The sequence below is a fragment of the Contarinia nasturtii genome, unplaced genomic scaffold (genome assembly GCF_009176525.2).
Source record: "Contarinia nasturtii isolate CC-2019 unplaced genomic scaffold, AAFC_CNas_1.1 Cnas_scaffold_1698, whole genome shotgun sequence".
NCBI lineage: Eukaryota > Metazoa > Arthropoda > Insecta > Diptera > Cecidomyiidae > Contarinia > Contarinia nasturtii.
In genome coordinates, this window is record NW_022199031.1 from 6,350 (window position 1) to 20,282 (window position 13,933).

Genomic DNA, 13,933 nt, shown 5'->3' on the forward strand with positions numbered 1-13,933 from the left:
ATATCTCAAACTCCTCAACATTCCAAACACCAATAGGCGAATTATTTACGACCAATTACAGACCAAATCCCAACGCAAGAGACAATCTTCTCAAAACAACAATTATTCGCACCGCACAAAACGCTCAACAAAAAATGGCGAATGCAAGAGTGGATTTGACATCGGAAGATCAGATGGAAGAAGAGCTTGAAAACAGAATTATGAGAAGAATTGAGGGAACCATAGAACGTATAATAACACGAGTGTTAAACCCAACATCATCATCGTCCAACCAGGGGGCGCAGAATTCACAACAAAATCAAGACGCAAATAATCAGGATGGAAGCTACGTATTACCATCACGTAGAAACAGTCAACGCAACGACGAACCAGTGGATAACTCTGATAATGAGAGAGAAAATAACCGTAGAAATGATGATCGACGTAGAAGTAATCGTCGCAACAACGAGTCAAATCGTCAATCAGTAGATGATCATCGGACACGCGTTTATCCACCATCCAATCGTCAACAGCGTCGCGGTCAACAACCACCAGACGGAGACCCATCTGATGACTCAGATGATGATGGAAACGATAATCGTAGGAACAACGGCAGACCAAGAAACAATCGTCGCCGCAGAGACAACGACGACCATCCATCGGACGGATCCGATGAAGATGATTATGAAGAAAATAACAGTCAAAGAAGAAATCGAAATTATCGAGAACAGAACGAGCATCGTGGATTGAGCAAAGACACAAAAGATGCATTAATAAGACAGGTAAAAAATATAAAATTTTTGTCATCATCTCAACCAGCGGAAATCGCTGCATTCATCAAGCAAACACAAGTCGCATTTGCATATGTGCAAAACGCAGAGGAAGATGCATTTTTCACAAGAGAGTTGAAAACGAAAATCGCTCGAATTGATTTCATTCCAGTAGACGATATAGTTAACATACATTTTTGGCACGACCTGAAAGACTTGCTAACGAACGAATACAAACAGACAAATGGAAAAAATGCCATGGAAGCAAAGCTCGAAAATTTCAGACAATCGCACACCGAAACAGTAGAAGAATTCGGAGCAAGAGCACGAAAACTACTTGGTGAATTTGATACATTTCATGGCGACAGAATGACACCAGAGCTAAGAGAGAGACTTAGCCACGAAATCATGAATAAATTCGTTCTGAACGTTAGAAACACAAAAGTACGACAAGCTTTGAAATACAAGGGAACAGGTATGTCCATGAGCGATATAGTAAGCTACGCGATCGAACAAGACACAATTCATCGCAACGACGAAGCAGATAGCGAGCTGACCTGTGCTTACTGCCAGGGTAGAGGACATGGAAGCGAGGGATGCATGAAAAAAGACAGAGCAATCCAACAGAGCAATCAGATGGCAGGAAATCAATTGAATAAAACATGCGGAAAATGCGGTTTCAATGGACACACCCAGATTCATTGTTTGGTCAAAAACCCAATGAACAACAACTCAAATGGTAATTCAAATTTCAACCGTAACGCATCGAATTCCAACGATCGTAACACCAGAAATATCAATTACCAACGTAGATCAAACAATTCGAATCGCAGATTTGACAACAACCAGAACAGGGGATATCGTTCAAATCAAAACAACAACAATTACAATCGCAATTATGGAAATAGCACCTACAACAACAACAACAACGGTTATAATCGATACAACTATAATCGCAACAACGGCAGCAATTATTCAAACAGCAATGGCAATAATTATTCAAATGGCAATGGAAATAATTATCAAAGAAACAACAACAATAACGGCAATGGCAATGGCCATTACAACAGAGACAATCGGCGCAACGAAAATGGCAACAACAGAAATAACTACGGCAATGGTTACCAAAACGGCAATAATGGCAATGGACCCAACAGGTATTATCAGCAGCAAAATAACGGCAACAACTCAAATAATCAACGAAGCATCAACACAGTCTCAAACAACGACAACAACAATCAAAACCAAGCACCATCGCGCACGCCACATTTTTCAGCGCACTTGAGTGATGCACATTTACGCAATTATCAATCGGAAAACTAGAAAGGCTGAAGCATCCAATTTTCAAATTTATTTTATTTAGCCGAATGGATTGGAACAAATGGATTCTTCGTTAGTTTTAGAAATACAAACAGATTTCACAACACGCCCAATAAAATTATTAATCGACACTGGAGCGCAGATATCACTCATATCAAGAGATATAGTGAAAAACGACATAGAAACATTGGACATTATTATTAGCCTTACGGGCGTAACAGGCATCGACCATCCGATTTCAACGGGGGGATGCTGTATGGGCAATTTGATCACTAGCAACGGCACACATTGGCCGATTCAAGCACACATAGTCGAAAGAAGATATGCAGGCCTTTATGATGGCTATTTGGGCTACGACTTTATGATGAACTACGGGGCAATAATCAATCTTGGAAACCGCACAATTGAACTATTTAGCGGAATGGGAGAAGAGAATGAGGATGGAATTTTTGAAACTCCGGCATTGGGCCTCGACTCATTGACCAATGGAGATGAAAATGACGACGATTTGGACGCAAATCAGCAGAATGTCGCAGGCGGCATATCTCACAGTCATATCGAAAATTCAGCTTGCAAGCAAAAAATTATTCAAAATACACATTATAAAATTCAAACAAGTCCCCAATTATTAAATTCGAGTGCACTCACAGATGGAGCAGGCCATCTTAATTTATCTAATTCAAAAATACAGAGAAATGATGAAATTATTGAAAACGCGCATAGTCCGCATATTGAATTTATTGAAAACGCGCATAGTCCGCATACTGAAATTATTGAAAACGCGCATAGTCCGCATACTGAAATTATTGAAAACGCGCATAGTCCGCATATTGAAATTATTGAAAACGCGCATCGTCCGCATAATATTGAAAACGCGCATAGTCCGCATAATAACGAATTGACTTCAATGAAATGGAATATTGAACCAATATCGACATCAGAAATCCATGGTAAAATCCTGTCAAATTTTAGCAAAGCCCAAGAATTATTAAATGAAACAAAAAATATGATCAAAACGTTAAACATAAAAATTGTCGACCCAAATGAAATTATTGAAATCAAGCAAAGCAACGAAAAAAATGAAACCAACGAAATTAACGAAATCATCGAACTCAATAAAAGTGCTGAAACTAACGAAATCCAAACTGAAGAAAGTCCAATCGATCACGAAGAATACAAAAAATGTCTACATTACATTCAATCACGGACATTCACTCCGGCTGACGACGATATAACGAAAATTAAAAAAATTGTCCAACACAACTTAAAAATAAACAAACAAGCTCAAGCTTACGTTACATATTTTGGTTCAAAAAAAATCAACGTATCAGCAAATCACGAAAATATAAAAAAATACAAAGTTTTTCCAACTGCGCAAACTTCACGTCAACAACTCATCATGAGTAATTTGAACCAAAAAGCTCATGAACCCGGATAACATCAGAAAATCAACATCGTTATACAAGATCACCAACGACCAATCACTTATTCTGATCAAAAGTATGCCACCCTCTCAAAACGAAATTCAAACGGTCATTGACACGATCGAAAAGACTACACAAAATGAACAATACAAAAAAATAGCAATCGAAGTAGATTTTAAAGCCAAAGAGCTATTCATGTTCAAACAATTTATGCACCAAACATTCGATCAACACCATATGAACATCGCCATATATGTACACAACGTAATCGAACTAACGGACATTGATGACATCAACAAAGCACTGGAAATGCACCACAATCTCAGATTGGGAGGACATATTGGTATCCAGCGTATGAAGGCAACGATGAAACAAATCTATTACTGGCCGACAATGACCAAAGACATCAAAGAATTTGTGTCAAACTGCCCAATCTGCGAGAGAGCAAAGGTAACAAGATACACAAAAATGCCAATGCAGATCACATCAACGGGCAGTAAACCATTCGAACATATATATATTGATCATATTGGTCCAATATCACCACCAGGAATGGGAGGCTACAATAACATCTTCATTGCCACTTGCGACCTCACAAAGTTCACCATAGCCATACCAGTAAAAGATTTAACCGCAGAAACAACGGCCGACGTCTTCATCAAATTTATAATACTGCAATTCGGATTTCCGGCCGAAGTATCGCACGACGGCGGAAAAGCATTTACATCAGGTCTATTCAAAGAAATAAACAAGAGATTGAAAATCAAGGATATCACCACCACACCATATAACCCTAGAGCTAATATAGTGGAACGAAGAAATCGATCGGTGGTAGAATATCTTAGATGTTACACGCAAAAGAAACCAGAATTACTGCCATATGCGACATTCTCGTACATTATCACAGCAAACGCGCTCACTGGTCTGACACCATTTGAATTGGTTTTCGGACGAATGGTACTTTTACCAGACGCAATTCTACAACAGAGACCAGTGTATAATTATGACAATTATGCTGAGTTAATTAGAAAAGAATTCGCCGACGCCTGGAAATTGGCGCGCGAAAAATTCAATCAATCCAAGATAACGAACAAGAGATATTACGACAAATATACGAACCCCATCACCGTCAAAGTGGGAGACAGCATATTAGTAAAAACCATCGTCAAAGACAGAAAATTCGACTACGCATGGAAAGGTCCTTTCGAGGTCATTGGATTATTGGATTATTGGATTCGTACGGGGAGCATACTAGGTCTACTTTTCAGTAATATCCGTAGTTTCTCGTTGCTCAGGTTTTTTAACCTATTGCAAGACGCCCGTTTGTGTGCCTAATGCACACCAATAAGTAGTTATCCAAAAATGGGGTTAAGGCAGGAATTTAATTCACAAGCCTTTTTGAAAAAATCAATGATTTTGAAAATTATTATTGGGGCTTCAGGTCGTTGTGGATCTATCAATCCATCGAAATCTATCCTCAGGTTGGCCAATCCTTGACATCTGAAAATGAGGTGAGCTGTGGTTTCCACTTCTCTTCCACATAATCTGCAATCAGGATCGTCTCTGAGACGTAGGTTTCTTAGATGATAGTTGACCTTACTATGCCCCGTCAAGAGACCAATGGCAATTCTAATATCACTCTTAGGTAGTCTCAGAAGTTGTCTGGTCAGTCTAGTACATAGTGATCTGACAAATAATTTTGTCTGTTCGCATGTGGTTATATTTTGCCAATTCTGTATGCTTCGTGTCTTGAGCCATGTTGCCAGGGTTTCCCTTACTCGTGAGTAATCCACGGGAAGAATTGGCTCCGGCCCCATGGCTGTGCTTCGTGAAGCCTCCTTGGCCCTCAGATCTGCCACATCATGTCCTCTAATGTTTGAGTGTGCCTTAATCCAGACAACCCTAAGTGGATTAGTCTCGGCTATTTTTTGGAGTGCATTGTAGCAGGCCATAATTGAGCCATTCCTCACCGTAAAGCTTTGAAGTTCTTTTATGGCTCCCAAGCTATCAGTGAAGATGGCTATGCTTCCCTCTACTCTGTCCTCCAAAATTTTTAATGCACATTGATAAATTGCAGTTACTTCCGCTTGTTTGACTGTTGTAGTTAGTCCCAAGGGAATCGAAAGAGCGTTGTTCTCCCTTGAACAGAAGATACCACACCCGCCTCCCGTTTCTCTGACTGAGCCGTCAGTGAAGTAGGAGGAGTGCGCCCACGTGCTGTGTAGAAAAAACTCATTCAAATCCTTAGTCACTATTACCTCGAATCTTCTATCGAAGTTATAAGAGGTTTTAGGAAGTCTATCAGCTGGTGCTTCTAGAACTCTATCGATTATGAAGAGATTTTTGATTGATTCTGTGTGAGAATCTTTAACAAATATGTTGGTTTGCGGTTTTAACCTAAAAGCAGTCTTCATTGCTTCAGATTCAATGAAGTCTTCTAGTCTAGGTAGACCTAAGAGCGTATCGAGTGCGGCCTGTGGTGTGGTGCTCATTGCTCCAGTTACACACATACATGCGACTCTTTGCAAATGGTTTAGCTTTTTCCTGGCATTGATGGTTCGCGTACCTCTCCACCAGATGAAAGCACCGTATGCAAGCATTGGTTTAACTACCGCTGTGAAGAGCCAGAGCAGACATTTGGGTGATAGTCCCCAAGTCTTACCAATGGCTGTTCTGCAGCACCAGAAAACTCTTAAACACTTTGAGACTTTATACTCAATGTGTGCTTGCCAATTAAGATTTTGGTCTAACATTACACCCAGGTATTTTACGCAGTCCTTCCTTTCAATTTCTTTACCGAATATGATAGGATTTTTGAAACCTTGTAAGTTCCTGTTTTTTGTGAAGATTATTACTTCAGACTTTGCAGGGTTAATCTTAAGTCCCACTGACAGACACCATTTTTCAACCAGCCTTACGGCCGCTTGTATCCTGTCTGAGATAGTATTCAAAAATTTTCCCTTGCAAATTATACTAAGATCGTCGGCATATCCAACCGAATGGAAGCCATTTTCATGAAGTTCTTTTAGAAGACTATTCATGACAATTAGCCATAGGAGTGGCGACAATACACCGCCTTGGGGAGTTCCCCTCGACGCCTGTACCGTCATATTACCCCCGTCCATCCGCAAGACTATGCTTCTATTTTCGAGCATGGATTTAATCCATGTCTGTATCAGCTTGTTTTAGTGCTATTCATCACTCCTTTATTTATTGCTTCGAAAGATACGTTATCAAACGCTCCTTCAATGTCCATAAATATTGTTGTCATAAATTCCTTGTCAGAGAATGTCTTCTCAGCCATGGAGACTATGTCGTGGAGTGCTGTTTCTGTTGAGCGACCCTGCTGGAAAGCGTGTTGGCTTTCATGCAAATGTCCATTAGTTTCAATCTCTTCACGTAGACATCGTTCAATCAGTTTTTCCAGACCCTTTAAGAGGAATGATGACAGACTGATCGGTCTAAAAGATTTCGGTGACGAGTAGTCGTTTTTACCTATTTTAGGTATGAATGTTACTTTTACATATCGCCATGGGGTTGGAACATGACCCAGAAGTATTGAGGCCTTGTATATGGATACAATGATGTCTCCAATAATATCCCATGACTTTTGTAAGAGACTTGGGTATATCTCATCTAACCCTGGCGATTTGAATGGTTCGAATGAGAATATGGACCATTCAGTACGACTTGGTGATATGAGTTTATTTGTAAAATTTATATCATGTTCCGTGTTCACCGTTTCCGGTAAAGGGGCTTGTAATCCGCTCAGAGAAGGAGAAACGGCCATGATATTTTCTGGGAAATGAGTGTCTAATAGAAGTTTTGCAGCTTCTTCATTAGACTCTGTATAGCTTCCATCCTGTTTGACGAGGATGCCTGGTCCTTGTGAGGGGTCCTTGGCTAATAGCTTGTGAATTCGTGATGTGCTTTTAGCACCATCAATCTTGCTAAAGAATCTTTTTTCAGATTCCCTTTTAGCAATTACAATTTGTTTGGCGTAATTATTTCTGCTCCTTTGCCATATTTCATGACAAATTGGACCTTGGGGTGTATCTTTTCGGGCTAGAAATATTCTTAATAGCCGTCTTGATTCCTTTCTCAGCCGAGCTAGATCTGAATTCCACCAGTTGTTTGCTTTCCTCTTAAGTTCCCGTTCTGGACATGACTGATGAAATGCAGACCTCAAAGTTGGCTCAAATGTCTCAGCTATATGGTCAATTCTCTCACGTGTAGAGAGATCCTGACACAAGGTACTAAGATTATGAGCATTTCTTCCGATCCGTCTCCTCAGTCTAGCCCAGTTCGTATTCTTAGGGTTTCTTAACTTCTCTGAAGGTTTTTTGGCACATAACAGTTTGAGGTTGATCTCCCGGTGATCGGATAATCTGTCCTCTCTTACCACATGCCAGTCCTCCACTAAATTCGATAATGACTGTGTGGCCAGTGTAATATCTAATACTTCAGATCTGTTCCTTGTAACAAAGGTAGGTGAATTGCCCTTGTTTAGAATAATTAGATCTGTTGTTGCTATATATTCAAGAATTTCTTCTCCCCTACGGTTTGTGTCTGAACTGCCCCACACCGTATGGTGGGCATTGACATCACCGCCCATAAGTAATGGGAGATTGTTTGCTTTGGAGAAGTCGTATAGAGCCTTGAAACCTTCTCCGGGGACATCCCCATGTGTAGGGTTCTCCAGATAGAAGGAGCTCAGTATAATATGCGAGTTTGCTCCAGTTAAAATTCTCACGGAAGTGATATCTCTAGAACTATACTGTGGCAAGAGTGTCACTTGTATGTCTCTAGTCGTCACAATACATGATCTGACTGGCTGGGTAGAATTGTTAAAACAAAACAGCTTCAACTTATCCGTGTCAACACCACTGACCTTGTTTTTCACAGTCCATGGTTCTTGACACAAATAAATTGTGTCTTGTTTTTTTGTTTGCATGTCACATAACGTTTTGCACATTAGTGCAGTCGCTGCTTTGCTATGGTGCAAATTGATTTGATTTACGCTAATCCATGCCATAGTATTCAATTGATTTGAAATACTGACATAAGATGTCGCGTTAGATGTTGATCTCACATTTGTATTAGCCATTAGACTATATAAAAGGAGTTCTTTGAGGACAATGTAACGAATGTGACATCACTTGGGGGATATATTTACATGTGTCCCCTTCCGCGGTCTTCATTCTCAAGCGACTGATCTGGAGGTTCCGCCTCGGCTGTGTCAGTAACAGATGTTTCTGTCTTCGACTTCATGTCCTGGACGGAACCTTCATCATCAAGACTGAGTGTGGATGTCTCGACTGCAACTGTGGGGTTTTGAATCACAGTTGTCGACAATTCATCCTCTTCGGAAAGCATATCAGCCTCGGTGTTTGTGTCGATGTTCAACGCTCGAATCTCAGCTTCGAAGTCTGAAGTGAGTCCTTCTGAAGCCTCTTGATTCTTGGTGATCGGTGGAGCTTTCTTTGTTTTGGGCGTGAACTCTCTTAGATGAGCCGTACCTAACCCAAACTTGAAAGCTGGTCCATTTTCCACCAGAGTCGCCTTGTCAGAAGGCCGAACTGCAAGGAGGAGGTGGACTCCTTTTTCAGTGGGCTGATCGACGTACAGTTTTGAAAGAGACATCGGCTAATTTTGGGTTTGCTAATTTTAGCATATTCAAAATCTTGCCGGTCTCTTGTTTGGTGTACGGGAAATACGCACTAAATTTTGGAGGGCGCGGTACCTTATCGTGCTGGCAAACGATAAGTGGCATGCTCATCAGTGTGCTGAGTCTGTCTACCACGCCCTCTAGCCAAGAACGTGCAAAGGCATCGTCGCAATATATCTTTGCGACTCCGCCTGCATGGAATGTCTTGAAGCCGGGCAAAACGGTTCCGATCATACCAGAATCCACATCTTCAAACATTAGGTCATTTAGAGTAGTGAACATCTTGCAGAATTGTTCTGCAGTAATGTCCTCCTTAAGACCCGGCTCTGGGACGTGGACTACTGCCATGGTCAAGACAGCCTTCGTCAAAGTCTGTGCGTAGCTACGAGCTTCCACATTCTCTGGCGTGTCCTTGGCATCACGACGTTTGTGCAGCGATGGTTCTGGGGGAGTTTCGTCTTTGGGACGTCTACGTTTCGCGGAACCACTCGCTAAAGTTTTATTGTGTTCATTTTGAACGCGTTCTAATATTTTGGAGGGTCCACTTTTCGTCACAACCCCTTTTGAAGTAGACGTTGATGTGTCCCCAACAAATTTTGAAGTCGAAGGTACAGCTTCAGTGACAGATGACCCACCCAAAGATGGTCCATTACCGTTACCTTCTGTCTGTTTCTTCCCCTCTTTTCTACGCTCACTATTTCTATGACGGCGTCTTTTTTGAGCTTCACGAGCCTTTATCCTATCCTCCTCTGTCTTTGGCTGTTTCACCTTCTTCTGGTCACTTTGGGCAGTGGTTACAGTCTGATCAGTTGAAGCAGATGCTTCATTCTTCTCTAACTGAGTATCCATCTGGCCCTTGGCGATCGATAGAGAAGCGTTTTCCTTAGAAGAGGAGGGTAAGGACCCGTCCGACCCCAGCTGACTTCCTACCTGTCCCTCTTGTGGAAGAACAGTGGTGTCCATTGGAGTTGGCGGAGCAAGTATTGTGTTCGATATTGTGATTACGTCTGACTTCAGCTGACTCCCTACCTGCTTCCTTTGTGGGGTAGCAGTGGTGTCCATTAAAGTCGACTTATCAGTATTTGCGTCTTTGTCTTTTGATTGGTACACTGAAATAGGTAAATTTATAGAATTTAAAAAAAAAGAATAATAAAAGAAGTAATAATTTCTTTATTATAAAAATATAGTCAAAATTCTCTTTGTGAATTTATCAGAGTGTGTGGAAAATGTATAATTTCCCAAAAGTTGTGATAAGTTAAAGAAAAAGCGTAAAATTCAATCAGTAATATTACTTCAACGCGATTAGGGATTGTTCACGATTTTATTTTATCTAAATTGTATGAAATATTTTAATTCACACACAAAGATATTCGAAAATATCTGGAAAATTAAATAATTCAATCAATTCTGATGTGTATAAAACTTGAATTGACACCCTAGTCACTACACCCTAACTTCCTATTCAATTGGGACGAATTGGTCGAAAGGTGTCAATTTACATGCAAAAATGCTAGTAAATTAAACTATCTTGGTAGAAATACTCAATATAATTACTACAGAGCGATTAGGGAATGTTCACAATTTTATTTGATCAAAACTGTATGAAATGCTTAATTCACACGCAAAGATATTCGAAAATATCTGGAAAATTAACTAATTTCAATAAAGTCTGATGTCTATAAAACTTGAAATGACACCCTAGCCACTATACACTAACTACCGTATCAATTGGGACGAATTGGTTGAAAGATGTCAATTTATATGCAAAATGCTAGTAAGTTAAACTAATTTGGTAGAAATAAATAGATATAATTACTTCAAATCGATCATGCAATATTCATGATTTTATTCGATCAAAACTGTATGAAATATTTAATTCACACGCAAAGATATTCAAAAATATCCGGAAAATCAATTATTTCAACAAATTCTGATGTCTATAAAATTTGAATTGACACCCTAGTTACTATACCAATTCAATTGGGATGAATTGGTCAAGAAATTATCAATTAATATTCAGAGATTCTAATAAATTAAATTGTTTTGATAGAAATATATCAGCAAAATCAATAAAATTACTTCAAATCGAATGGGGGGTTTTCACGATTTTATTTGATATAAATTGTATGAAATATTCAATTCACAGATATTCGAAAATATCTAGAAAATTAATTTATCTCAATAAATTCCTATGTCTATAAAATCTCGAATTAATTCCCTATTTACTGCATAGGGTTAACTAAAGAATTCAGACCGCACACGGTTAAACCGGTTTCGATCGTTCGAATCACTTTCTATTACACAATAGATGGCGCGAGTAAACCGTGAATACAATGAATGTACTTACAATGTGTGTCAAACAATAGCAATCGAAATCTGTCGGAAAAGTCACAATTTTCACTTAAATTTCCCGCAAACCCTGTCTGTGTGTCGGAAAATCGCCGGAAATTATTATAGAATGCGTTTTGTGCGGTCAATTAGTGTAAATTTATTCACGGTATGTTGAAACACTTCACCTTGACTCAGCACAAACAATCATCAAATGCGAGGTTATGTCGAACAAAAGCCGGCAAAACACCTGCTAAAAACACAATTCTCACTGAATTTTCCGAAAGTCACAGCAAAACTATCGGAAAATCGTCGGAAATTTGATTGGAAAAATGCGTTGAGCGATCAGATTGTGCACTTTTCACTATATCGCCGCAGAGAAGAAACGAGAGAAGAAAAAAAATGCACTTTGGATCGACACTAACAGTACACGATAGTTGATTTTCTTCAAAAATCGTTGAAAAACGCAATAAATGAACAAAACTTCAGTAAATTACGTTAAAATTCGGTTTGATAATAATTATTTTCGAGAAAATTCAGTCGAAAACAATAAATTTTAATATTTTCACAGAAATGTATGCGGAGCTGAACAAAAGTGTGTTCGTCTGTCAACTGTCAAAATACTACTCATTTAGGTCATAGCGGTCGATCAAAAATACGTAACGTATAAAGACGGCAGAAAAACTAAGAAAATTAACTTCGACTATATAAAATTAGCAAAAGCTCTGCATTTCATTAACCATTTGCCTGAAGAACAAAACAGCATCGTTAGACAAATCTTCCAATACAAAAAACAACTTAAACAAAACTATAATATCATGACCTAGCTCAACAAATAACCATTTACCCACTGTAGTCTATAAGATTGATTCATACAAACTTTTTTTTTTAACGTTCAAAACTAACAGGCTTGAATTCTTTCCCACAAACAGCCACAATGAAACGAGTAATCCTATCAATACTTGGCATATCAATTATGACAGCTCAGATTACAGCATCTGAGACGCCCAACATCCAAAACAATGCAACCACAAACAAACTAATCCAGTCGACGAAAAAGTGCCACTCCTTTTTAACAATTTAGCCACAGCACACACGACCTACGAAGTGTACAAATTGGTTTATCACGTAAACGTCACAGAATTCTACAAACTACACCAAATCGCAGAGGAATTGACAACACGAAACCAGCCACAAAAAATGAAAAGACCCAGACAATTTGGATACAGAAGTTGAAATAAATTTATTTAAAAAGAGACTTAAAAAATAAATTTAAAAATCTAACTTAAAACTATTTTTTACGACCACGTTTGGCCTGACACCGGAGGCTTGCCCAGCAGCCTTGAGCCAATCTTGCAGCATATAGCCATCCAGCATGTTCATACGCAAATGACGAAAAATATCCCTCTCCAACCATTGACTAACCGGGTTGGTATTGGAGTCGAGACCATACAGCGGCGAAGACATTTCGAGCGGAACATTGTGGATTCTACTATAATGCATCATATTCCGATTACCACGTCGAACAGTTCTTGGTTCGTCGACCAGAGAAACATCCAGGTGACCAAAATGGTTGCGGCGACGCTTATTGGCCCCGGACCACAAAGCAGCCGAACTAACCGCATCTTCGTCACCATCATCGGAATCAATACGCGTTACCACTATCGATGCACGACGACGCACACTACCGCTACTCGTGCCTTCACCGGGACCATACTCGATAGCTTCGACAACGGGTGTGGTGTCAACTAAAACGAAAAAACAAAAATGAAAACAATTAACACATACGGAAAACAACCAAAAAAGAAGAAGGAAAAACTCACCCATAGTTTCAACGGGCGCGATATCGCCACCAGCAATACGCTTATCGTCAGCTAATCCAGAATCGTCAACACCAGCATAACACTTCAAACACGCTAAAACGAAAAGAAATACAAATTTTTGTTAATAAATTGAAAACAAAACAAATACAACTATACACGTAAACATACGTAAAAGCACGGTTCCATCCCAATCAACAAGACGAACGGTCCGTTCGCCTTCTGCCAACGGAATCGACACATCGCGAATAAAGCCATCGACGCCCAAAATGCCTACAACAGTAAATCCCGAAGCACCACTGAAGGAAAAAGAACACAAAATAAATTAATTCACGGACCAACACACACAAACTAGCACAACACGAAAAATAACGACGAAAAAATACAAAATTAAAACAAAACTCACCTCATTTTCACCTTTAAATTGCTACACCCGCCGTAAAAAACCGGAAAAAACACAAACACGCGTCTATTCACAACGTAAACAATGCACTAATGACACACCGAAAGCGTCGGCGCTTTCTGACACAACTGTCAAAAAATGTCAAAATGCCTATACACAACACACGAGCGCGAAATTCAAATTAACACACGAGGTATAGGAAGCCACACACGAAAACAAAA

At 39.6% G+C, this 13,933-nt stretch overlaps 1 protein-coding gene across 1 annotated transcript; it reads right to left on the reverse strand.

Annotated features, from left to right (window-relative positions):
• Positions 1-12,569: 12,569 nt before the first annotated feature.
• On the reverse strand, positions 12,570-13,911 carry LOC116346787. Its single transcript, XM_031776992.1, has 5 exons — positions 13,716-13,911; positions 13,481-13,608; positions 13,313-13,405; positions 12,812-13,237; positions 12,570-12,589 (listed from the first exon to the last, which is right to left on the reverse strand). The coding sequence occupies exons 1-5, from the start codon at positions 13,718-13,720 to the stop codon at positions 12,570-12,572; spliced, it is 672 nt and encodes a 223-aa protein (XP_031632852.1). The 5' UTR covers positions 13,721-13,911.
• Between the last annotated feature and the right edge of the window lie 22 nt (positions 13,912-13,933).

What these genes read in the sequence shown, in the direction of transcription:
- LOC116346787 (XM_031776992.1), bottom strand. An exon ending in GGATGGAACCGTGCTTTTAC is followed by an intron (nt 13,406 to 13,480) that starts GTATGTTTACGT and finishes TTTTCGTTTTAG; the next exon opens with CGTGTTTGAAGTGTTATGCT. An exon ending in CGCGCCCGTTGAAACTATGG is followed by an intron (nt 13,238 to 13,312) that starts GTGAGTTTTTCC and finishes TTTTCGTTTTAG; the next exon opens with TTGACACCACACCCGTTGTC.